The sequence below is a fragment of the Dromiciops gliroides genome, chromosome 5 (assembly GCF_019393635.1).
Source record: "Dromiciops gliroides isolate mDroGli1 chromosome 5, mDroGli1.pri, whole genome shotgun sequence".
Lineage (NCBI taxonomy): Eukaryota > Metazoa > Chordata > Mammalia > Microbiotheria > Microbiotheriidae > Dromiciops > Dromiciops gliroides.
In genome coordinates, this window is record NC_057865.1 from 217,076,576 (window position 1) to 217,103,392 (window position 26,817).

General features: G+C 39.4%; 1 protein-coding gene across 4 annotated transcripts in view; it reads left to right on the plus strand.

The window, feature by feature from the left end:
- Nucleotides 1–9,480: 9,480 nt before the first annotated feature.
- Nucleotides 9,481–26,817, plus strand: part of LARP4 (La ribonucleoprotein 4) — a 54,065-nt gene continuing 36,728 nt past the window's right edge. For 3 of the 4 annotated variants that reach the window (XM_043965930.1, XM_043965932.1, XM_043965933.1), the window contains exon 1: nucleotides 9,481–9,599. In XM_043965930.1, the coding sequence (XP_043821865.1) occupies nucleotides 9,582–9,599 (18 nt within the window). In that variant the 5' untranslated portion in view covers nucleotides 9,481–9,581. The remainder of the gene's footprint in view (nucleotides 9,600–26,817) is intronic. The other variant, XM_043965931.1, reaches the window with a different exon arrangement.

Below are 26,817 nucleotides of genomic sequence, written 5' to 3' on the forward strand. Positions count from 1 at the left end.
GATAATGTATACTGATGGTTTTAGATAGATAGTACTTAACATTTTTATTGTATATGTTTTTTTAATCTTTTATTTATCTTGAACTTAAATACAAAAAAAAAAAAATCCCCAACTCCACATACATAGCACAACACAAAAAAGAGGATTCACTATAAGCCCATGAATCTCCATTTCACACTTTTCACTTTTTTTGGAAAAACTATATAATAAATATTACACCTTATTTTCAAAGCTATTCTGCTTTGCTGTGCTTATTTCTGAGTTTTCTTTTGTTGTCTGCTGTATACTTTGTGTGTATGTGTGTGTGCACACGTGCATGAAGCCATACTATATATATATCATTTCTTTCATTGGAGGTGGATAGCATCTCTTTTGTAGTTGATTTGAGTATTTATAATACGAAAAATGACTGTTTTTTTATAGTTGTTCTTAGAACAATATTGCTGTTACTGTATACAGTATTCTCTTTGTGCCACTTATTTCACTCTTCCCTGTTTTTCTAAAATCAACCAGTTCATCACTTCTTGTAGCACAGTAGTATTCAATTATGCTAAGGTTTTTTTTATTTGTTTTTTTTTTTTTTTTTTTTGCAGGGCAATGAGGGTTAAGTGACTTGCCCAGGGTCACACAGCTAGTTAAGTGTCATGTGTCTGAGGCTGGATTTGAACTCCGGTACTCCTGAATCCAAGGCCAGTGCTTTATCCACTACGCCACCTAGCTGCCCCCAGTAGTATTCAATTACAATCATAAGCCACAACTTGTTTAGCCATTCCCCAGTTGATGGGCATCTCCTCAATTTCTAGTTCTTTGCCATAAATATTTTAGAACATATAAGGATTTTTTTTTCCATTTTCCCTAATCACCTTGGGAAATAGATCTAATGGTATTTCTAGGTCAAAGGAGATAGACAGTTATTATAACTCTTTGAGCATAATTCCATATTGCTCTCCAAAATGGCTGGATCAATTTGCAGTTCCACCAACAGTGTATTAGTGTTCCAATTTTTCCACATCCCTTCCAACATTTGTTGCTTTCCCCTTCTGTCATTTCAGTCAACTGATGAGTATAAGACGATATCTCAAAAGTTGTTTTAATTTGTATTTCTCTCATCAATAATGATTTACAGCCTTTTTTTCACATGACTCTATAGTTTTGATTTCTTCATCAAAAAACTGCCTGTTGGGGGCAGCTAGGTGGAGCAGTGGATAAACAGTGCAACAGTGGACTCAGGAGGACCTGAGTTCAAATCCAGCCTCAGACACTTGACACTTACTAGCTGTGTGACCCTGGGCAAGTTACTTAACCCTCATTGCCCCACAAACAAAAAAACAAAAACAAAAACTGCCTGTTCATACCCTTTGACCATGAGTTTGGAAATGACTCATATTCTTATAAATTTGAAAATGGAACCTTTATCTGAGAAACTTTCTATAAAATTTTTTCCTAACTTTCTGCTTTCCTTCTAGCCTTGTTTACATTGTTTACAAAACTTTTTAAATTTAATGTAATCAAAATTATCTATTTTATACCTTACAATGCTCTCTATATCTTATTTATTCATAGATTCTTCTCCTATGCATGTCTGATAGATAATATGTTTCATGTTCTTCAAATTTTCTTTTGATATCTTTCTTTATGCCATGTATCCATTTTGACTGTGTCTTGGTAAATATTTTAAGATATTGGTCAATGCCCAATTTGTGCCAGATTGCTTTCTATTTTTCCCAACAATTTTTACCAAATAATGAATTATTATCCCCAAAGCTTAAATCTTTACAACTGTCAAACAGATTACTATATTCATTTACTGCTGTGTATTGTACATATACTCTGTTCTACTCCTACACTATATTTTTTAGCTAGTACCAGATAGTTTTGATGGTTACTGCCTTATAATATAGTTAAGATTCCATTAATTCCTTTGATTTTTTTTTTAAGTGAGGCAATTGGGGGTAAGTGACTTGCCCAGGGTCACACAGCTAGTAAGTGTTAAGTGTTTGAGGCCGGATTTGAACTCAGGTACTCCTGACTCCAGGGCCAGTGCTCTATCCACTGCATCACCTAGCTGCCCCTCCTTTGATATTCTTGACCCTTTGTTCTTCCAATGTCTAGTTTGTGGAATAAAAAGAAGGCCAGTGTCACTGGATCAGAGAATACAGGGAGTATGTAAGGAATAAAAAGACTGGAAAGGTTGGGGGAAGGAAGGCAAGGTTATAAACAGATCTGAATCACAGAGGATTTTATATTTGGTCCTTAAGGTGATAGGGACACACCACAATTTACTGATTTGGAGCAAGATAACATAGTTGGACCTGTGCTTTAGGAAGGCACTTTGACACCTAAGCAGAGGATGGACTAGAGTTGGGAAAAACTAATGGCAGGAAAATCACACCAATTGATTATTGTAATAGTCCAGCCATAAGGAGATTAGGACCTTCACCAAGGTGGTGGCAATGTCAGAGGGAAGAAAGGAGAATATCTGAAAGATATTATAAAGGTAGGAATGACAGGCCTTGGCAACAGATTGGCTGTGGGGGTGTAAGGATGAGAGAGTGAAGAATAAAAGACGACACCTAGGTTGCAAGCATGGATAACTAGGATAATGTCGGTGCCCTCCACAGTAATAGGAAAGTTAAAAAGGGAAGGGGGGGTGGGGGTGGAGCAGATAATGAATTCAGTTTTAGACATATATAATTTAAGATGTCTAGTGAGTATGCTGTTCAAGATGTTTAATAAGCAGTTGGAGATGGGAGATTCGAAGTCAGCAGAGAGGTAATAAAAGCTGGATAATAAAAGAGTTGATGTGAGGATCAAATGAGATAATACTATAAAATGCTTAGTTTAGTTCCTGGAACATAGTTAAGTACAATACTAGCTATTATCATTATTATTTTTTATCATTATTATTATTACAGGTAGATTTGAGAATTAATCAGCATTGACATGATAACTGAATCTATGGGGGCTAGTGATATCGCCAAGTAAAATAGTATATGGAAAGAACAGAAAGAAGACCCAAAGCCCTGTGAAACAAATATCCAAGGTTAGGTTGGAAGGAAAGGGGCAAGACTTGGATGGAGATTTGGCAAAGGAAACTACGAAGGAGTAGTCACTTAGGTCAAGGATGTAAATTAAGAAAAGGCCATTAGGTTTAGCAATCATTAGTAACTTTGGAAAGAGTAATTTCAGTTGAATGATAAAGTCAGAAGCTAGATTATGGAGTTAAGAAAAACAGTGAGAAGAAAGGAAGTGGAGATATCTATCATAAAAGACCTTTTCAAAGACTTTAACCAAAAAAGGGAGGAGATATCAGATGATAGTTTGGATGGATGGACGGATAGATGGATGAATAAAATGAGGGGTTTTATGTATGTTTATAGGCAACAGAAAAGCAGCCAGTAGACAAAATAAGTGAATGCAGGTCTTCCTGACTGCAAGTCCAGAGTTTTATTCACTCACCATTTAGCTGCCATCAGTCAAGCAATTTGAATCTTAGGTGCCCCCTTCTCACAACCAAGTTTTAAAGACTCAGATTCAAAAACCACTAGTGTGGTGGGAACTCCACCCGGAAGAGTCCACAGTAATCTCTCCCAAGGCTTTTTTTTTTTTTCCAGAATATTGGAAAGGTATCTCTCAAATAAGGAAAGGAAAGACAGTTATATTTATAGTATGGATAAATTGATTATCACTCTCATTATAATAATCTCCACCTTGGGGAGGTACAAGGGAAGGCCTGTCCTACTCATTATACTATTCTCCACCTAGGGGTGTTACAAGGGAGGGTTTATCCTAATTTGGAGTACCTGGGGTCCTAAGCCAACCCCCGAGGCGGGTACCTTTTTCAGTGGAGGTGTGTTTTGGGGGTTTACACATCATAAGGTGAATCTGGGGACAAATTTGGCCTTTTCTGTGCATGTCTCTTTCTGATTCCCATGGCTAGTTTCAAAATATAATCATTTTTCATTAGAATTTCTATAGGTTGTCTTTTTCCTTTATTGTTATTTTGACCTGATCTGTTCTGGTCCGTTATGGATGTTGATCACTATGGGTATGAGAACCTAACATAAGTTATCCATTAACTGGAATCTGACTCCCTTTTAGAGCTAATATCTGTACTAGAGCTTGGGTCTTATATTTTTCTATTAACCCTTTTTTGCCTCCTACATCACTATCAGAGTGGCAAATATAACAAAAAAAGAAAATATTGGATGAGGTGATATAGGAAAGTTGGGACACTAAAGTTGGTGGAGTTGTGAAAAGATTCAACTATTCTGGAGAGCAATTTGGAACTGCCCAAAGGGCTATAGAATTGTACATACCCTTTGATCCAGCAATACCACTGCTAGGTTTATATCCTAAAGACATCCCCAAAAAGAGAAAAAAAGACCTATTTGTACAAAAATATTTATAGCAGCTCTTTTTGTGATGGCTTAGAAGTGGAAATCAAAGGAATGCCCATCAATTGGGGAATGGCTTAAACAAGCTATGGTATATGATGGTGATGTTATAAGAAATAATAAGCAAGATGATTTCAGAAAGGCCTGGAAAGAATTGTGCATAGAGACAACAATATTGTTTGATGAAGAACTGCGAAAGACAACTATTATCAGCAATATAATGATCCAAGACAATCCAAAAGAACTTTTTTTTTGGGGGGGGGGGCAATGAGGGTTAAGTGACTTGCCCAGCACCACACAGCTAGTCAAGTGCCTGAGGTCAAATTTGAACTCAAGTCCTCCTGAATCCAGGGCTGTTGCTTTATCCACTGTGCCACCTAGCTGTCCCCTCAAAGAACTATTGATGAAACATACTATCCACCTCCAAAGAAAGAACTGATATTGAATGAACACAGACTGAAGCATTCTATTTTTCACTCTTTCATTTTTTCTTTTATTCAAGTTTTCTTGTACAAAATGACTAATATGATAATGTTTTACATAACTGCATGTGTATAACCCATATCTGATTCCTTACCACCTCACGGAGGGGCAGGGGAGGGAAGGAAGGAGGCATAAAATTTGGAACTCAAAACTATAAATAAAAATGTTTATTATTTTTTTTAAATAAAATAAAATTTTAAAATAAGAGCCATACATCATGAATGGAAAAATCAATATAACTGGTTACAGAACCGAGGCATGGGGGTCAACATGATTGGTTGGAAGTTGGGAATGAGGGACTAACAACACCCTCCTTCCCTCTTGTGACTAAAATTAGAGATGGTGGACCACTCTTCTTTGCATAATAAATCAGACATCCTTGAAGGATATCTTAATGGTGTCTACCCCCGTGCCTCAAGGGTAACAGATTTCCTTGAGGCAAGAATTGAGCAGTGATTAGCAGGAGAACTGGATTTCTAAACTTAACTCTACTGGCCAGCTGAATTTCTTAACTAAATCCACAAAGAACTATGACTTTGGCAGTTACAGAATAAAATCAATTGATTTAAAATAAAATTTTAAAAGTACAGAATCAATCTGATCTTTTCATCACTAACTCTGGATGTCCCACAGGGCTCTGTCCTGGGTCTTTTTCTTATCTTCTCCCTCTATTTCTACTTGGTTCAATGATTTGATTATCGGCTATGGATTTAATTATCATTTCGATGTCAATGAGTTTCATATCTCCCTATCCTGCCCTAACATCTCTGATCTCCAACTGCCTCTCAGACATATCAAACTGAATGTCCAGCAGATATCTTAAACTCATGTGTGTCAAAATTGTACTTATCATCTTTCCCCTTAAATTGTCTCACCCATTCCAAACTTCCCGATTATGGTCAAGGGCACCACCATCTTCCCAGTCCCCCAGGCTCATAACTTAGATGTCATCCTCAACTCCTACTATGTTTTACCACCTATATTCAATCGGTTGTCAAGGTCTGTCAATTTCACCTTTGTAAAATATCTTCAATACTCACCCCTTCTCTTCTCTCATAGTGCCACCACACCCATGTCACTCCCCTACTCCATAAACTCCAAAGGTTCCCAGATAAAATATAAATTTCTCTCTTTGTCATTTTAAACATTACATAAGCTAGCCCCTGCCCCCATTTAAATAGTTTCTTACACCTTACTCTCCTCATAATCTCCAATTCAGTGACAATGGCCACCTTGCTGTTCCATGAAACAAGACATTCCTATTTCTCTACTCCAGGCATTTTTTCTGGCTGTCTCAAATGTTTGAAGTTCTCTTGCTTCTCATCTCTGCCTCCTGGCTTTCTTCAAGCCTCAACTAAAATCTTGCCTTCTACAGGAAACCTACTAGACTCCTCTTAATTCTGGTTCTCCCTACTTTTATTTTTTTATATAAAGTATATATGTATGTATATATATATATATATATATATATATGCACACACATCTTTTTTTTTTTTTTTTTTTAGTGAGGCAATTGGGGTTAAGTGACTTGCCCAGGGTCACACAGCTAGCAAGTGTTAAGTGTCTGAGGCCGGATTTGAACTCAGGTACTCCTGACTCCAGGGCCGGTGCTCTATCCACTGTGCCATCTAGCTGCCCCACATCTTTTTATATATGTTTGTTGTCTCTCCCATTAGATTGTGAAAGGCTTAATAAACATTTATTAGTTAATTTGACTGATAGAAGTCACACCCAAAGCTCTCTCCAGGAGAGTACATCATTCCCCCATTCCCAGAGTGCCAGTTCATGCCAGCAGTATTTGCCCAAGCCACAAATGTCCCAACCTCCGGCTCAAATTTCAGGGAAGGCATTACTGTGGGGGTCCACTGAGAAGGCAGGATCTAATTGCTCCAGAGACAAGTTAAACATAGGGTGTGGCAAGCCTCTTTGTTGGTCTCTAACTTTCAGTGATTAAATTCTAGGCTTGGGAGGGCAGGGTGTAGGGTGTAGTTAAAACTGGTGTTGTGGACAGGATCTGCTTCTTTGTCTCTCTATCCCCAGGGCCTACAATAGAGTTATTTGTCCCTTATACTTAATACATACTTGATTTAATTGAATTAAATCGGTGTAAACAAAAATCCACAATTGTAAAAGGTTGCTAACCTGCATCAGAATTCACTTGATTAGGGGCTGCTAGGTGGTACAGTAGATAAAGCATCAGACCTGGATTCAGGAGTACCTGAGTTCAAATCTGACCTCAGACATTTGACACTTACTAGCTGTGTGACCCTGAGCAAGTCACTTAACCCTCATTGCCCCCGCAAAAAAAAAAAAATTCACCTGGTTTATTGCAATAGACTCCTCATATCTCTTCATTCCAGCTCATTTCCTAAAGTAGAATTCTGACAAGCTCAATAAACTCCAGTGGCTCTCTATTTCACACTTCATTTTCACCTTTGTGATTTTCATTTTAATGATTACCAAATTAATTCTGACTACAAAACAAGAAGGCTTTCCCCAAGCTAGCTTTAAGATACTGCCTGATAAAAATAAAATTCGAAATACTGAAACAAAATTCAGAGTAATTACAGAAAGGAGAAGCATTCTTTTTTTTTTCCTTTTTTTTTGGGCAAGCAATGGGGGTTAAATGATTTGCCCAGGGTCACACAGCTAGTGTCAAGTGTCTGAGGCAGGATTTGAACTCAGGTACTCTTGAATCCAAGGCCTGTGCTCTAACCACTGCTCCATCTAGCTGCCCCCGGGGAGAAGCATTCTTAATGTCTCCTCCAGATTCCCCATCTTGGGCCCCAGCAGCACAGAGACTACTATTACAGGACCCCAAGAAGCAGAACCCCTCAATACTTCTAATTCATCCCCCTCCGGCAATGCCCCAGCTGGAACCCCTCTTACCCAAAGAAAACCAAGAGATCTTGACATCAGAATCATCAGAGGGCTCTTTCCCCCACTGGCCCCACCCCAAACCCTATCTGCTCAGAACAGACCAGGACCTCTCCTTACCTATACAGTACAACCTAAAGATTTGTTTCTCCATTCATTGTACACTAAGGACCCCTGGAGCTTTCTATCCACCCTGCAGCTGTCTTCCCCAATTAGAATTCTTTGAGAATAGAGACTCTTTTTTTCTCCCCTATTTGTATTCCCAGCACTTATCAAAGTGCTTGATGACTAGAGAGCAATTAATATTTTCCCATTCCATTCCATAGTGTCCGCCTCTCCCTCAAATCACTTGTAGCTATTTTATCTAGGTACATGTCATCTTCTGCCTTGTCAATTCCTTGAGGCAGAAACGCCTGACCCATAGTAGACATTTAATAAATGCTTGCTGGTTAAGGTCACAGTACTGATAGAATAGCACATCAGGACTAAATACTAATCTATTAGACTGTTAACTCCAATAAGACTGTGAGGACCTACATTTCCTTACTTCAACTTTATTTTTTTTTAAAAAAGGGAGGAGCAGCTAGGTGACGCAGTGGATAAAGCACCAGCCTTGGATTCAAGAAGACCTGAGTTCGAATCTAGCCTCAGACACTTGACACTTACTAGCTGTGTGACCCTGGGCAAGTCACTTAATCCCCATTGCCCTGCAAAAAAAATTTTTTTAATTAAAAAAAAAGTGAAGCTAAAGTGAATAGAGTGGGGTTAGGAAGACTCGAGTTCAATTGGGACTTGATAGAGGTGTGAGTGACCTCGGGCAAGTCATTTGACCTGTTTGCCTAGGTTTCCTCATCTGGAAAATCGGGATAAATAAAAAAGCGCCCATGTCCCAGGGTTGTTAGGAAGAACAAATTATATTTTAAAATTTACAAGGCACTTTGCAAACCTTCTATTGCCATATAAAATGCTAACAACTATTACCTCAAAGCAGGTACTGGGTGAATGCTCTTCAATTGAGTTGATATACGTGATTTTCTTTCGTATGGAATATGGGAAAGAAACTGGTATGTTTGATTTTGCAAACTACATTTGAGATGATGGTGGGCCACCATCAGACTGAACAACAATTTCTGGAGTCCGGGCGAGCTCTTTACGGCACTCTCGGCTCCAGACACCGAATACAGCAACAAGACGGTGGGGAGGGGGGCGCGGGAGGGACACTGGTCTGAAGGGTTAGAGTCGACGCCCCTCTCCCTCCCCCTCCCCTGCTGTGTCTCGCACATGCCCAGCTCGGAGGGGATAATGAGGATGGGCTTGTTTTATTTTTAGTCTCCTCTGGCCGTCCCTTAAAGTTTCAGCGCGACTCCGCTCTGTAAATGGCACGGGCATAGCACGACTCCCTCAGGCGCCCCTGAGGCCGGTAGAGGGAGGGGCACAACTCCCCGCCCGCCCGCCTGCACGCCGGCTCCTCCTTCCTCCATGGCGCCGAAAAGGGGACAGCGCGTTCCGTTGGGCGCGCTGCGGGCCCCGCCCCCATTGGCCGCCGAGAGCGCAACGTTGACCCTTACGTCCCTCACCCAGTTTCTCCACCCCTCGGAAGTGCTTGGTCTTTCGCCCCGGAAGTAGTTGCTCTCTCATAGGAGGTGGAGCCTGAGGGGCCGGGTCTGGTAGCGGCCGCTGCGAGCTGAGGAGGAGCCGGGGCCTCAGCCGGGTGTAGGGGGAACGCTGAGTGTTCTTAACGCAGCGGCTGGCCCTGGGGGGGGTGGGGGGGTCTTGTGAACGGGCGGGAGTCTCGGAGACCAGGAGGACCCGGCGGCGGAGGAGATGCTGCTCTTCGTGGAGGTGAGCACAGGTGGCGGGGACCTTGGCCCGCGGGCGCAGAGGAGGAGGAAAAGGAGAGTAGTGCCGGCCGGCCCGCCAGCCCGCCGCCATGTGACTTTCCAGGCCGCACACGCCGCTGAGCCGGCGGAGAGGCTGACACAGCAGCACGGCCTACGGCGCCCCTCACTACTCGAACTGGGGCGGGGGCGCCCCCCAGGGCCTAAGAGCCGGGGAGTTGGGGCTCGTCTGGCCGGGGCCAAGGGTAGAGGGTGGGTGCCGCGTGGGGGCAAAAGGACAGCGCCCGGGGGGTCCTCGGGAGGTCGGGGGCGGGGGAGGCGGTTGGGGGAGGAGGAGGAGTCGGCGTCCTGAGCCGAGGGCAGTCTGGAGGGGGCGCTCTTCTCGCGGAGGGGGCAACGTGGGGCCAGCGTGAGGGACCCGCCAGGAGGGGAGTGAGCAACATGTGGGGCCGCGGAGGGACCGAGGTGAGGGCGGGGATGGGGGGAGGGGGGGGCTGTTTTCGAAAAGAAAATGGAAAGTCCTCTTCCAAGCCCCGCACTCCCCCTCGTCCCCTTGGGGCATCGCCCCCGGGTGTCTGGAAGGTTCCATGGGTGGAGAAAGCGCAGAGGGTAATACCGGGGGAAAGAGCGGGCGAGGCCCCGGCGGAGGCCGGGAGGGGAGAGCCTTGAAAGGCACCGCGATGACCTTTTGTAAAAGTTGCTCTGGCGGCGTCACGGCCGCCGCCGCTGCGCGCCGGTGATTGGTCCTGAAGCCGCCGAGGCCTATGGAAAGGAAACGCCGAGCGGGGAGACCAGCGCCCCGGGGTGCCGGGATTAGGAGCGCGGAAAGGCCCTTCGCTTACCTGGACAACCCTCTGCCTCTTTTATTTTCACTACGGCAATTTCTCTTTGGACAGATGTTGAAGTTTTTCTGTTTTCTGTGTGTGGTTTTTTTTTTTTAGGGGAGGGCAGTTTTCCCCTCTTTTCCTTGTTATTACTCTCCCTCTTGTGTGCAGCAAGCATCAGCTGACTGCCAGGCTAATGGTTTGAGTAGATTCCAGATCATATTGTTATTACATTGTGGAAACGTCAACCTTGCAAAGTTGCAACTTAGCAACTTGGCACTTATTAACTGCCCGTTAAAAAGGACCTTTTTTTTTTTTCCTATGGGGAAAGGAGTTGTTTGTAGGTTACAGAGCAAGACTTGTAGAAATATTTGGGGCTTGGTTTTATAAATAAATGTATTTAGCCTTTTTAATGGATTGCTATGATTTCGTGGAACTCTTATTTTTGGTATTTTAAACTGGTTGGAATTTAAATTTCGTAGCACAAGATTTCTGAAGTTTTAGAATTACTGCTTTTCCATCCCTCAGCTGTATGATTTTTCCAGGGCTATTTATTTTTTGAATGATTAATTGAGGCTTGAATTTAAATTATCGTTATTTGTCGAGTTAAAAGCCATTTATAAATTAAATTGTACATATTTTAGCCCTTTTTAAAAAACATGTAGATGGCCTAGTTTTTAGTGTGTATTTGATTGGTTTTAGTATTGTCGGTGGAGATAATATGTACAGTGCTTTCCAAACCTTAACCTATATTAATGCTAGTTACTAGCAGTTATTAAATGATTTGGGGATGTGAATGCTCCAATGTTTATAATCTCTTTTCTTGGAAAAAAATTATATTTTTAACTTTGATCTTAACATGAATTCATAGTATGTTCACATCCAAAGGTTTTCCACATTGATTTTTCGTCTTATATACATAGAGGGAGAATATCTTTTGGCTCAGAGCTGTTACAGAAAGTTATTGTTTCTGCTTCGGTAATTTTAAAAGTTGTAAGTTATTGTGCTGTTTTATATTTATGGTATATTAATATTGTTTTTTATTGGGTTCCATTTCTACCTTGTGATTACTTTTTACTTTGATTACTTTTAGTTTGGTTAAAAATTAGTGAAGTTCTCAAGGCTTAGGGCTGAATTTATGGCGTTAATATTTAATCATACTGGTACATTATTTGGTACTTCTCAAAATAGTTGGAAATTATCTAAACAGGTGTTATTTAGAATAGTAATGGATAATGATCAAAGAGATGGGTAATAAATGCAGTGCATAGGTAAAGATCCTAACCAGTTCTTCTTGGGTAAAACATCTTTTCCCCTTAAAACTTTTTTTTTTTTTTTTTGGTGAGGCAATTGGGGTTAAGTGACTTGCCCAGTAAGTGTTAAGTGTCTGAGGCTGGATTTGAACTCAGGTCCTCCTGACTCCAGGGCTTGTGCTCTATCCACTTCGCCATCTAGCTGCTCCCTCCCCTTCAGACTTAATTGGCTTTATAAACCTTTATTTTGTCTTGGACAAAATGGAAATGAGCAATCAACCCAAAAACATAGCCATCTATATGGAGTTCTTAGTTTGGGGTTGGGGAATTTGGGTTTTTGGGTTTTAGTTTCTTTTGTTTAAAACATTTTTATACTGCAATTCAATATAATTGGTTTCTTTTGTAAGCGTGTGCATTTTCTTTTGTGCATTTAAGCATTCTGAGAAGGGATCCATAGGCATAAGCTAGAAAGATCTATGACACAAAGGTTAAGAACCCCTAATTTGAAATAAAATGTCTGGATGATAACCCTGAAAAATTAATAAATAATCTAAATCAGGTCAGCGATTTTAATGAACATGTATGTACATGTATGTATGCATGCATGGACTTGTACATATACACATACTCTAGAACTGCACCAAAAAGCCTAACTCCCAGCTATTTGGCTCTTTAATCCAAGCAACATTTTTTACTCTACAGCAAAATTTGTGCAGAAATTCTGGATCTTAAGGTAACAGGAAGTTACTTAATGTCAAGAGTGGAAACTTAGATTGGAAGCAGTCTTTGACCTAGCCACTATTATGACGCCCTAGATACATTTCTGATTTTTCGCTAAAAATAACTTTAAATGAAGATAGGACATTTTGGTTGAAACACCATGGGGGAGGCACTGAGGGTTAAGTGCCCAGGGTCACACAGCCAGTAAGTGGTTTTGTTTTGTTTTGGTTTGGTTTTTTTTGCAGGGCAATGGAGGTTAAGTGACTTGCCCAGGGTCACACAGCTAGTAAGTGCCAAGTGTCTGAGGCCAGATTTGAACTCAGGTACTCCTGAATCCAGGGCCGATGCTTTATCCACTGCGCCACCTAGCCGCCCCCAGCCAGTAAGTGTTAAGTGTCTGAAGCCGCATTTGGATTCAGGAGAACCCGAGTTCAAATTTGACCTCAGACACCTGACACTTACTAGCTGTGTGACCCTGGGCAAGTCACTTAACCCCACAAAACAAACAAAATTTAAAAGTATATGTTGTAGAAAAGAATCTACATTTCTAGAACTATTTTCACCAGAGAGGCCCCTATGCCAGCAAAATAACAAATCCAATATTTATCCCTTCCCTTTTCCCTCCATCCCCATCTGTATTGAATGAAAATTTTGGAGAAATTACATAACACTTTGATAGTACCAATAGTAGTGTAAAGCCAGTGTTAGACATCAGTAATTTAAGGGTTAATGAGACTAACTTTACTCTTCTCTTGTGGGCAAGCTATTTAATCTCATTTAAGGTTACTGTAATTCATTTTTTAAATTCCTATCTAAAAAATACTCATTTAAAAATCAGAATGCAATTTGTATTTTCTCTTCCTTTCACAACATAGTACCTGAGTCATTTCTTTAACTGTACACTTCATCCTTTCTTTCCTGTCCCATTCCCACCAAGACTTCCTACCCCCTAGAGGATTCCTTTTGGAGCTAGACTTGCATTTTCTACACTTCTAGACTTTGTCCTGTTCATAGCACTCTTAATGATTTTCGAACCGCCCCCCTCCCCAAGTCAGATAGATATCACCAGTTTGAAGGTGACAGTGTGATTTTTTTTTTTCTGGTTTTTTGCAGGGCATTGAGGGTTAAGTGACTTGCTCAGGGTCACACAGCTAGTGTCAAGTGTCTGAGGCCAGATTTGAACTCATGTCCTGAATCCAGGGCCGGTGGTCTATCCACTGAGCCACCTAGCTGCCCCTCTTCTTCCCTTTTCAATCATATCCAACACTTTGGGGGGGGGGGAAGCTATCATAATACATTTACATCTACTTAGTCACAACTCCTTGCAGTCCAGATTTGAGAATCACCACCCAAGTAAAATTGCTCCATCCAAGATTATTAACAGTTTCTTAATTGCTACATCTGATGAACTTTTCATCCTTAACTCATTGACTTCGTTCTCTTTTTACCTCTTCAACATTGGTATTGTTCGCTTAAACCCTTACTTCAGGATATTTTCTTTTCTGTTTTTCTGATTTTCTCCTATCTTTCTGGAAACTCTAAAGTATCTTTTTTTTTTTTTTTTTAGTGAGGCAATTGGGATTAAGCTACTTGCCCAGGGTCACACAGCTAGTAAGTGTAAAGTGTTCTGAGGCTGGATTTGAACTCAGGTACTCCTGATTCCAGGGCCCATGCTTTATCCACTGCACTACCTAGCTGCCCCCTCTTCAGTATCTTTTGCTGGATCATTATCTAACACAAAATGTTCCCTTAATCCTCTGTTCTCGTCTTCACTTTATTATCAGATCTCATGGGTTGGGTTATCAAATGATTCCCAGATTTTTATGTACAGCTGTAATCTCAACTGAGCTTTATTCCTGCATGTTGGCCATCACCTGAATCCCCTTATCATTATTTCAAAAATAACATGTCCAAAATGAAATTTTTTTTCTTTTCTCAGAAACTTTCTAACTTTTGAGTGCCACCATCCTTCAGGTCATACACAATTCAGCCTCTGAATCATTCTTTTTCCTTCTCCCTCAATCGTCATTTATGTCCCGGTAATATCTGTCCCCTATGCACTAACACAGCTGTCACTCTAATTGTTCTCCCTTCTTTCAGATCATGTCATCTCCAATGTATCTTTCACACAAATGCCAAAAGAATCTTCTTAAAAAAGCTTAAGAGGTTCCTTATTGTTGCTAGGATAAAATAGAGTCCTTAGCTTGACTTATTTATTCATTCATTCATTCATTGGTGAGGCCTAGGCTCACACAGCTAGTAAGTGTTAAGTGTCTGAGGTCGAATTTGAACTCAGGTCCTCCAGACTCCAAGTCTTTACTCTATCCATTGCTCCACCTAGCTGCCCCCTTAGCTTGACATTTAAAGCCCTTCAGTCTCATTTCAGCCTACTTTTCCTGCCTTCGCATGCACTACATTCCCTTTAAATTGACTTACTTTTGGTTCCCTGAACGTGGCATTTCATCTTCCATCCAATGCCAATTTTGCATCCCTGGATTGCACTTGCCTAGCTCTCCCTCTTAGAAGCCTTAACTTTTTTTTTTTAAGCCATAACTTTTTAGAAGACAAAGTGATTGATTGGATAACACATTTGGAAGAACTAAAACAATTTTTAGTTGTCTTAGTAAAATTAGTCTGAAAAAGGTGGTATGCTAAGGTTAGGTACTGTACTTTAAAGATTTCTTGCTCTGTTAGCTCAGTCATCTTGTCATGTAAATTGAATTTAATAGTTTAATGACATGGCTTTGCACATTAGGAATTGAAAGGTGTTCTTTCTAGGCAAATAAGTCATTAAAACATGGTATGCCTGCTTCTCTGATAAGAAACTTGGAAGTACCTGCTTATATATGCATGCATACACACACACACACACACACACACACACACTCATAGAAATTGGCTGGTCAACTTTCATTACCAGGGAACCAATTGGAAATCAAGTCAGATAAGTATTTTGGTTACTGTTAATGATTCACTAATTAAATGGTAAAATAGTCACAGAAACTAGTAGGTGTTTGGAAGTATTTGTATCTGTTTGGGGACTACTGATCAGTTTAAAGGGGCTAATGGGACATTGTGAGAGCCCAAGCTTGATAGAAATGCAGTAATAGCTTCCTTTAATTGATGAAGAGTAAGTACAGGATGGAGAGTAAGTTTCTGTATATTTAGGAGAAGGAAAAATACTTCAACATACCATAGGAAGGCTTTAGGATAGTTTTTACAATTATTGCGTAAGCTTCTGGAGCATTATCTTTCTCCACCTTCATGGCCATTCGGACCCTGACCCCAGGGTGGAAAGTTACCTGTAAATCTTATTTGGCTTTTGTCCTTAACCCTTCTGGCTCTTGGATGCCATTCCTTGCCCGTTGGATATCTCTCTTGGATCCACTATATCTCTAACTTAAGAGGTTTTTCCTTCAGATGTTCTAGGAAAAAGCTTAAGGCTGAGGAACCATTGCAATTTAGGGAGGTTGCATAATTAATATTTTCATAATAGCCTTGTAGTTTACCTCAAGGAAGGAACAGGGCCTGTTTTTCTCTTCCTCATACTTAACTACAATTCAGTAAACATTTGTTAAATACCATGTTGAAGGCATTGTGGTATGTGTTGAGAATACAAAGATGAAAAATAATTAAGCTTCTTGCACTCTAATGTGTATAGTTGCATGATTATTTTCGTTATAAATTTTGTTTGTTTTTTGGTGAGGCAATTGGGGTTAAGTGACTTGCCCAGGGTCACACAGCTAGTAACTGTTAAGTGTCTGAGGCTGTTCATTATAAATTTAATGTCAACAAATGCTGTGAAATAAAACAAGCTACTTAACATTCTGATTTTTTTAATATGCAAGTTTAACAAAATAGTAAGTTGTCTTACACTCTTCATTATTGACTTTTATTGCTCTAAGTCGTTGGAATTATTCCAATTCTATTAACTGTTCAAAATCACTTGTATCAGGGCAGCTAGGTGGCGCAGTGGATAGAGCACCAACCCTGGAGTCAGGAGTACCTGGGTTCAAATCTGGCCTCAGACACTTAACACTTACTAGCTATGTGACCCTGGGCAAGTCACTTAACCCCAGTTGCCTCACAAAAAAAATCACTTGTATCAGTATTTCCATGTTTCTTGGAAGTCTGCATATTTTTTTTGTTTTGTGGGGTTAAGTGACTTGCCCAGGGTCACATAGCTAGTAAGTGTCAAGTGTCTGAGGCCAGATTTTAACTCAGGTCGTCCGCTGCCCTCCTTTTTGTTGTTGTTTTTGTTTTAGTCTGCATGCTTTTTTACAGTATGATAATATTCCAATAATTAATATGACCACATTTTCAGCCATTCATCAACTGTTGGACTGTTTTTTGCTGTTGCAGAGAAAGCTATTTTTTTTGTGTGTATACTAATCTTTTTTCTCCCCATTGCTTTTTAAGTAATAGCCTTATGTTACAGTCCTAGTAAGACCCAGTAGGCAAGAGCATAAATTTTATGACAGTTCACAGCTCCAACTATGGTAATAGTATGTCTTTTTTCCCCAAAGTCCAATAATAATGATTTTTATTGTTTTAGTTGCCTTTTTCAATTTGATGTCTATGGGAATAATACATCAAAATCATTTTATTTATCCATTAAACCAAAAAAAAAAGAAGTAGTAGTGAAGTTCAATGGTTGTCCCCATCCTAATTTCAGATTCATAGATTAAATTTGGCTATTTTTTCTCATGGGTAGTTAAGTGCTGGGCCTGGAGTCAGGAGATCAAATACATGAAATTAGCACTTTCTATGATCTTTTAGAGGATCAGCTAGGTGGCACAGTGAATAGAGTGCCTCGCTTGGAGTCAAGAAGACCTTAGTCCGAATACAGCCTCAGACACTATCTGTGTGACCCTGGGCAAGTCCCTTAACTTAGCCCTATTTGCCTCAGTTTCCTCATCTGTAAAATGAGCTGGAGAAGTAAATGGCAAACCACTCCAGTATCTTTGCCAAGAAAACCTCAAAAAGGGATAATGAAGAGTCAGACACAACTGAAATGATTGAACAGCAACAACAAAGTAAATTTAGCCCCTTATTTTTTCCTATTGATGTTTCAGCATTTCTATAGCTAGTGGTAATTGGATATTTAAATAAAACACACAATTTTAGATTATTCATCCTAAAGCATACTGACTTTGTTCTCAATCATAGCCCTGTTGCCTAGAAATTAGCATGCCTTGAGTCTTGCCAGTCTAATCAAAAGAATTTTGAACTGGAAAAAAGAGAGAACTGCTTATGTACCTCTACCAAACTATATATTGTAAAGTATAGCTACAACATAGAATAGCAATAAAGGTGCAGATATTTTTTTTAAAATTTAAATTGCGTTTTTTTGAACCTTTATGAACCTATAAAAGAGCCTGTAAGGTTTTTTGTTGTATTAAGTCAAATGTTCATTTTTTTTTTTCTCTTTCTTTCTTGGGCAGTGAAGGTTAAGTGACTTGCCCAGGGTCACACAGCTGTCAAGTGTCTGAGGCTGGATTTGAACCCAAGTCCTCCTGAATCCAGGTCCTGTGTTTTATCCACTGTGCCACCTAGCTGCCCTAAAGTTCGTTCTTAACAAAAAATAAGCACGGGAGACCATTGGTATTTTCTTTTTCTTAAATCACCATAGTTATCCCAAGTACCCCTTCCCCTCCAGACAGCCTCATGTGACTATTTTTTTGGAGAAGAAAAAAAGAAATGATGGGTGTGATAAATACAGAAAAGCAGGAAAGGATCTATATGAACTGAAACAGTAAATTACACAGAGCCAATAAAACAATATACACAATGACTTCTTGTTGATTAGTTTTCAGTCGTGTCTGATTCTTTTTTTTTTTTTAAGTGAGGCAATTGGGGTTAAGTGACTTGCCCAGGGTCACACAGCTAGTAAGTGTTAAATGTCTGAGGCCAGATTTGTACTCAGGTACTCCTGACCCCAGGGCCGGTGCTCTATCCACTGCACCATCTAACTGCCCTGTGTCTCATTCTTAATGACCCCATTTGTGGTTTTCCTGGTAAATAGTAATTTGCCATTTCCTTCTCCAGCTCATTTTACAGATGAGGAAAGTTGAGGCAAACAGGGTTAAGTTAAGGGACTTGCCCAGGGGTCAAACAGATAGCGTCTGAGGCTTCTTTGAGGTATATAAACCCAGTAATGGAATCTTGTTCAAAAGATACTGAGAATGTACAAAAGACAGATTTATAGAAACATTCCCTAGAATGATGGTACAACCCCCTCTATCATTTGGTCCCTGGGGGGAGTAGACTCCAAACTTAAACATTAAAAGCTTCTGGGTCATTGTGTTTCTGGAATTGGTTCCACAGCACTGACTTCTAACTAACTACCTTCCTGTGGCTTTTTGCAAACTTTGCTATGGCTTCAGTTATTGGACCTCTGGTGTCACCTTTTAAAGCTCATCTGATATTTGTCTCTGATACACATTCACCTAAGATCAGGAAAGAATATTCACAAAGAGTCCTCCAAAAAATAACAGCCCAGCAACACAAGAACCCAGCTTTTCTCACAGTTGCATGACTGCGAAGTGTGGGTACAACCTAAGGCAGTTGGGCATGCAGTCTACTCAAAAGCTTATAACAGCTCTTTTTTCCCATTTGAAAATTCCTGAGAAAGAAAAGGCCTATTTCTGATGTTCCTCTATGTCAGCAAGACTTGGCACATCAGTGCTTCCAAAGAACTAAAGGTACACATCATCAGAGGCAGTGCAAACAGTGGAGGTGTGACAGGCTGTAACCTATATAACCATTGAAGGACTCTGAAGAAAAACAAGAGTATCAAATGTTCTTAAATTGTATATAACCTGAGACAATATGCTGGCCAGAGCAAACATTGACTTTGGAGGAGACATTGTTGAGAGTCACACAGGAAGAGCAGACATAAGTGGAGAATCTTTGGAGAAATACAAAAAGAGGCAAAATTCATTTTCCTGAATAAATTAGGTCACAAATTTGAATGTTGTGAGCTTACATTCATGAATAATCATGAATATTTCAATAGATTACATATGAAATCAGGAACTTGTTATATAGTTTTTAAATTATATCAAAATAATTCTTGAAAAAGTTATATGATACTGAGAAATTAGTATATTCTTTAGCATTTAGAATGTCATAAGTTTCTGACTTTTTAACAAAGGAATTTGTTTGATTCTATATTTTCCCCTCTTGGTTATTGTTTGTTATTTGTATCCAAATTAAGGCATTTGGAGCATATAAATTTATTGACTTGTTGTCTATGGTACTTTTCTGAATAATATAATTTCTTTGTTATATATATTATGTTTATATGTTGTGAATTTTTGGTTTTGCTTTGTCAGATCGTGTGATTGCAACCTGTTTGCTTTTATTTTAATATACCTGATATATAGTAAATTTTGTTTCATGCACTCATTTTTATTTTAGCCTTAGATCATTTCCATTCTTTGCCACCTTGATTCCTACACAGGAGGAGAAAATAATGAAACTGTTTTAATGGATCCACTACAAATTTATGTTATACAACCTCAACTGGGCTGTAACTGCTCACTGTTCTGTTTTCTGTAATGACTCTTCCTTTCCATTCTTCCTCAAACCCCCCAAGTTCCACCTCAACCTCCCTTCATTGTTTACAGAAAAAACTGAGGCTACCATTCACTAAGATCTCCTCCTTTCTTCCCCCTTGTCATATTACTCCAATGCCTTCTGCCACTATTTCCTTCACTGCCTCACGATGATAAAGTAGCCTTACTCCTTACCAAGGCTAACTTGCTTCTATACCTACTTAGGAAATCTCATTCCTTCTCATCTTCTTCAGCAGATTGCCCTCATCTATTTTCAGTCTCTCCTTATCACTTCCCTACTACATCCAAATGTCCATATCTCCCCCATTCTTTTTTTTTTTTTTTAATTTTTTGTGTGTGGGGGGCAATGGGGGTTAAGTGACTTGCCCAAGGTCACACAGCTAGTAAGTGTCAGGTGTCTGAGGCCGGATTTGAACTCAGGTAATCCTGAATCCAGGGCCGGTGCTTTATCCACTGTGCCACCTAGCTGCCCCCCCCATCTCCCCCATTCTTAAAAACCTTCATGTGATCCATCCAACTCCACTATCATTCTAAATTCATTCATAAGGCCTACAATAAATGTTATGACTTGTTTTTTCTTAGTCTGTCTTCTGGCCTTTTCATTCCATGAAAAGTGCTTTCTGCACAAGTTATCAATGATCTTATTATATAATTGCCACATCCAATGGCCTTAGTCCTCATTCTCCCAACTCCTCAGTATAGGTCCAGCTATGACACCACTCACCATCCATTCTCTTCTGTGACTCCCTATCAAATAGAAAATCCTCTGATGTTCAATGCCCTTCATAACATCTTCTTACTGCCCCATCCCTTTAGTCTTCTTATACCTTACTCTCCCTCAACATGCTCTTTTTGTTCCAGTGATGATTTTCTTTCAGGAAAAAGAGGAGAGCAGAATTGCCCTGTGCTAGGAATTTTTCTGTGTCCTTGACTGTGCAGCCCATTACTACTCCTTTATGGTCTCTATGATCATATTTTCCCTGAAATCTGTATCCGTGTCCTCCTATTCTTCTGGACATCTGATATGTTCAGGAGCTCTGATTCCCTTTTTAAGGCAAGTATGCTCTTTCAGAACTAGTGTTCTCAACACCAAATCCCAGATTATACCCAATGTAAGGTCCCTAGCTCCCATTATAGAATATTTCTTCTCCCCCCCTGCCCTTCATAGGAGAGTTTTTTATTGAGACCCACTCAGACCACTGACTTTTCACCTTTCCCCATTTCAATCCTTTCCTGTGTCACCTTGCCTATTCTCCTGTTGACCTCCTTTTTCCTAAGACACTGACTGTACTATTTTCCCTTTATTGATTTAATTAGTTTGCATCATAGTATGTGTTAACACTTAACATTAACAGCTGGTTTGCCCAGCTTCTGGACTTTTTTCCTTCTACATATTTAAAACTTTTTTTTTTTTTTAAATTTTTGTTTCTATCACCATTTAACTAGATACCACCTATAGGCTGCTAGGTGGCACAGTGGATAAAAGGGACTGGGCCTAGAATCAGAAAGACCTTGGTTCAATTCCAGACTCAAACTTTTATTAGCTGTGTGACCCTGTACAAGTCACTTAACCTCTGTATGCCTCAGTTTTCTCAGCTATAAAAGCAGTACAATAGTAGCACCTACCTTGGAATGTTGTTTGGATCAAACGAGAGATTATTTGTAAAAAGCAGTTAGCATAGTCTCCAGCACATAGTAGGCACTATCTATTATTTCCTTTCCTTCCACCCACCATGCCCAGTAGAATTCCTCCCTTATAAGTATAGTCAAGCAAAACACTTCAACTTAATGGATCTGTTTGATTAACTATTTTCTATATCTCTTTAAGAAGAGGTGTGGTTGGCATGCCTTATTGGTCCTCTGAAGTCACTCAGAGTTGTGCAGTCCTTCAAAGTTACTTTGCTCTACATTATCGTGGTAAATGTAAATTCTGATTCTGCTCATTTTATTAGAAATTAAAATTTTCTCATGGTTTAGTAATATTCCATTATATTTATATCATATACCACAATAAGCCATTCCTCAATTGATGGACTCTCACTTTGTTTACACATTTATTTCATTGATTGATTGATTGATTGGCTGGGCAATGAGGGTTAAAGGCCTTGCCCAGGGTCACACAGCCAGTGTCAAGTGTCTTAAGGCTGGATTTGAACTCAGGTCCTCCTGAATCCAGGGCCAGTGCTTTTTCTACTACGCCACCTAGTTGCCCTGTTTAAAAAAGCTGTTATAAAAAAGATATTTATAATACTAATGTGGCCCATATGTATGGGGACTTTCTTTTTTATCATTGGCCACCTTAGTATATGCCTAGCAGTGGTATTTCTGGGTTAGAGAATATGGACGTTTGCCACTTTGTTTGGAAGGATAAGAGTGTTGGCAGAAGAGTTGGAGAGATAGAAAGGTAATAGGCACTCTCATCTCAACTTCATAGTATCCTCCATTCAAAATGGAGGTTCATTTCCCCAACTGCTTGGGCCTTTCTTTACTAAACTACTTAGTAGTTATTTTTTGTAGGTATGTTTTCTCCCTCAATGCAGTGTAAATTCCATGAGAAGAGGGTTTATTTAGCACTGTGCCTGGCACATAGTAGTAAATGCTTAATAATAAATGCTTGATTTTTTTTTTCTGGTTTTTGGTTTGTTTTTCGAGGTAATGGGGGTTAAGTGACTTGCCCAGGGTCACACAGCTAGTGTCAAGTGTCTGGGGCTGGATTTGAACTCAGGTACTCCTGAATCCAGGGCCAGTGCTTTATCCACTGCAACACCTAGCTGCCCCATAAATGCTTGATTGAAGAAGAGAATCTTAAGATTCATAATCTTGAAGGTGATGATAAATGTCCTAAGAATAGTGAGGTTTAAAGTATGATCATGTCGTTGAAGTTGGCTAAAGAAAGGAGGTTGTTGGTCTTCAGGTTGGAAATTATATAGTCAGTATTTTAGTGCAGTTGTGAATGTTAATATTGCTGGAGGGTGATGGAATGGGAGACAGCCAGGGACTAAAATAAATAAAGCATTTTCTTATTAATAAATTGATTTTTAATGATAAGCTAAAACTAACAGCCTTTATTACAAAATAACTGACAATGCTTATGAAAATAGAGTATTAACATTGCCACAGTCACTCTGGTTTTGTGGGAGTCTTCTCAAACTCTCAGTGACTTTTGCTCACAGAAATATGTGTAGAGCAGGGAATACTAAACAATAAGAATAAAGCTTTCCGGTAAGTCAGCCTTAAAGTAGTCTTTTTTGATATTAAAAATACAGTAAATTCTTGACATTTCTTTTGTAGAGGCATCTTTGAGAGTTAATAAATATTATATTTACGTAACTTTAATTTGCAAGAAGTAGGTAGGAAAGGACTTCTCAGAGGGCTGCTCCCCATATGAGACTGAGAATTAATAACTTGAAAATAAGGACACTTCTATGGTAGAAGTTTCTGGCCTTTTGAGTCAGAAAATCCTAGCTAGTATCAAGTCCTACCTGAAATCCTGAGCATGTTATTTAACCTAGGAGTGCCCCAAGCAAGTCAACTCTAAAAAATATTATTGACAAGTTACCAGTTTATCTGTGGAGGAAACTCCCTATAGTAAAAAAATCACAATGGGTTAATCCTAATACAATCTACTTGTAAATATTTGGAATATGTAATTGTACAATTATTGACTTTGTAGCCAGAAGCAAATAGATAAAATTCATTTTGAAGTAAAGATAAAGAATAGAAAGGCTAAAATAGACAAATTTGTTTGTTTTTCGCTTTTATTGAGTCATTAACATTTTTTAATTTTACAGACGTAGATGCCAATTTTCTTAATAGAATTTACACTTCAGAAATTCCCTTCATAGAGGTATCTTGGAAGAGCTTTTATCCTAATGTTGGTGGTATTGGAAGCAATTTCCTAGGCATAACTGATGTCACCTATATTGCCAACCCTTCCAACACTGGTATTCAGTTACCTCCCTCTCAGATCTTTACAGATAAGTTGGGGGGGGGGAGCAGGATTCCATATATGGAATTGCAAGCAATAAACTTCATTTCAGGAATATATCCATTCAGAATGTAGCTTCATCACTATATGATTTTGATTTTAGAATTCTCAGGTGATCAACTACAGAAGAAGTCAACGATTTATACTTTGTTTTGTTTTAAGTTTTATTGAAGCTTTTTATTTTTTCTTCTCTACCCTCCCTCTCCCCCCAGGCAGTGAGGGTTAAGTGACTTGCCCAGGGTCATACAGCTAGTAAATGTCAAATGTCTGAGGCTAGATTTGAACATGAATCCAGGGCTGGTGCTTTACACTGTGACACCTAGCTGCCCCCTATTGAAGCTTTTTTTTAAAACAAATAAGTCCCTCTCAGAGGAACCTCCTTTGTAGCCCTCCCCCCCTAAAAAACCTAATAAAAACACATCAGCTGTTTGATAATGTGCATGTAGAATTTCTTTAATCTGTAGCCTTCTAAAGAGAAACCACCTAAGCTTTATCAGAAATCATGATTGGTCATTATACAGTTCTAAATTATGGCTTTTTGTGGTCATTTGGATATATTTTCTTAGTTCTGCTGTGCTCTGTATCAATTTTCTTGTCTCAGATTTTTCTGAATTAACTCATTTTATCATTTTCTTGTGGCATAATAATTTTAACCTGCCACCGTTTATTCAGCCATTCCCCAATTGTCATTTATTTTCAAGTTTTGGGTTTGGTTTTATGTTTGGTTTTGTTTTGCCAAACCACAGAATACTGTTAGGAATATTTTGGTTGACAAGAAACCTCCTTGGCATATGCCCAGCATTGGTAATGCTGGGGCAGAATGTATAAATGAATGTGGGTTTGTTTGGTTTTTTTTGGTGAGGCAATTAGGGGTTAAGTGACTTGGCCCAAGGTCACACAGCTAGTAAATATCAAGTGTCTGAGGCCGAATTTGAACTCAGGTCCTCCTGAATCCAGGGCCAGTGCTCTATCCATTGCACCACCTAACTGCCCCCCCATAAATGAATGTTTTAATCATTATTTTAAAAGTAGAATTTAAATTTCTTTATGGTTGGAATATTTAGCGGCCCTACCAATAGTATATCCTCCCAAAGCCTCTCATTTAACTGACTTTTTCTAGTTCTGTAAGGTTGGTGTTTATTTACTAAATGTGCTATCATCTTAAAAACACCCAAATTTTGATTCGTTTTACCTTGTTTTGCTTGATATCAGTTAAAGTAATTATTGAATTTCTATGAGCAAAACTACTGTAGATACAGTGAACAAGACCAAGTGAGGTACCTAGTAGGATACCAGCTGTTCCACAGACTTAGATGCGTTGTTTCTTTTTTTTCTATACTATACATAACCACAAATGGGTACAGTTGCCAGTACAGGTTACTCAAAATCACAGGAATGTTTGGAGTTGTGGAAGTTAAACTCAAATGTTGAGGATGGACTAATTCATATAGAGGAATAAAAGGTGAAAATGTCAAGGGGAAATAATGAAATAAGCGGGAAAGGAATAGGGCCTAGCAGTGCCATGTTTCGGACTGCTCCAGATTAGTAATCATAAAAATGATTTGGTACTGGGTTAAAAAAGAAAAAAAAGGGTCAATCGATAGAACAGGTTAGGAATATATAATGTACAGAAACAAACCAAAATGCCATTGCTTTGGGGTTCAGGGTCCTGGGCTATCTTTTTTTTTTTTTAAGTGAGGCAATTGGGGTTAAGTGACTTTCCCAGGGTCACACAGCTAATAAGTGTTAAGTATCTGAGGCCGGATTTGAACTCAGGTACTTCTGAATCTAGGGCCGCTGCTTTATCCACTGCGCCATCTAGCTGCCCTGTCCTGGGCTATCTTCATCTAGTTCTGAAGGAAGGTGGTCATCAAGATGATGGTAGGGGTTCGATTTGCTTTTGGTGCATTCCATCTCCTGTCCCCTTCAGAAAGCTCTCCTACTTTAGCAAAATTGGCTTGCTTGCCTTGTATATGACAGTTGGTTGGCAGGGATAGCTAACTCCTACTCTACAGGAGTTGTTTCCCTGGACAATGACTGAAAAACTAGACTGGAAGCAGGACTGGAGGGTGCCACCACTCTAAAGGCTTTTGTGCTTATCTGCCCTTCGGTGGCAGTTGTTGCTGGTGAAGCAAGGAGGGCCCCTTTACAATGATTTTTTTCTGTTGGTGATGGTTGTGGTGTCTGGGTTGTAAGGTTGAGGAAGAGAGGATTGCTATTCCCAAGATTCTTGGGCTTAATTACAGTTGAGAAATAGTTACTCAAAAGAAGTTACATAGTGATGTATATTGTGATATGGTAGAGATTAGGGAATAAATGCTGATGAAATTACATAAAGTAAGGAGGGGAATTTGAGTGTTAAGTTAAACACTATTATTAGGCCAATTCAAGATTTAATAGGATTTGTTCTAGATAGAGGGGGGAGGTGATATTTTAAATGTGTAGATGAAGTTATTCAAGACTTGGGAATTGAAAATACTAAAAGAATAGTTGTCAGATCGTGATGACATAATTTTTTGTGACATAATTACTATGCTGATACAGGGATATCCTGTAGAGAAAATATGCCTAGATTACAGGAAGGCATTTGACAAAATAGAAGTGTTTGGTTATTTGTTGGGGAGTCTCTGTTGTAGTGAAGCAAAGCATCAATTTTTTAAACTAACTGCAATTTTACCAATGATAAGGATACATAGATTGTATAGAAAATGAGTTTTTGTTAGTACAGGGTTTTTTTGTGTTAAATTTCACATGACAGTAACAAAACTGGCCCGTTTATGTCCCATTTTGAACTTAAGCTTTATTGTATATTTTTTGTTCCTTTCCTTTTTTTTTTTTTTTCTTTGTGGTACAATCA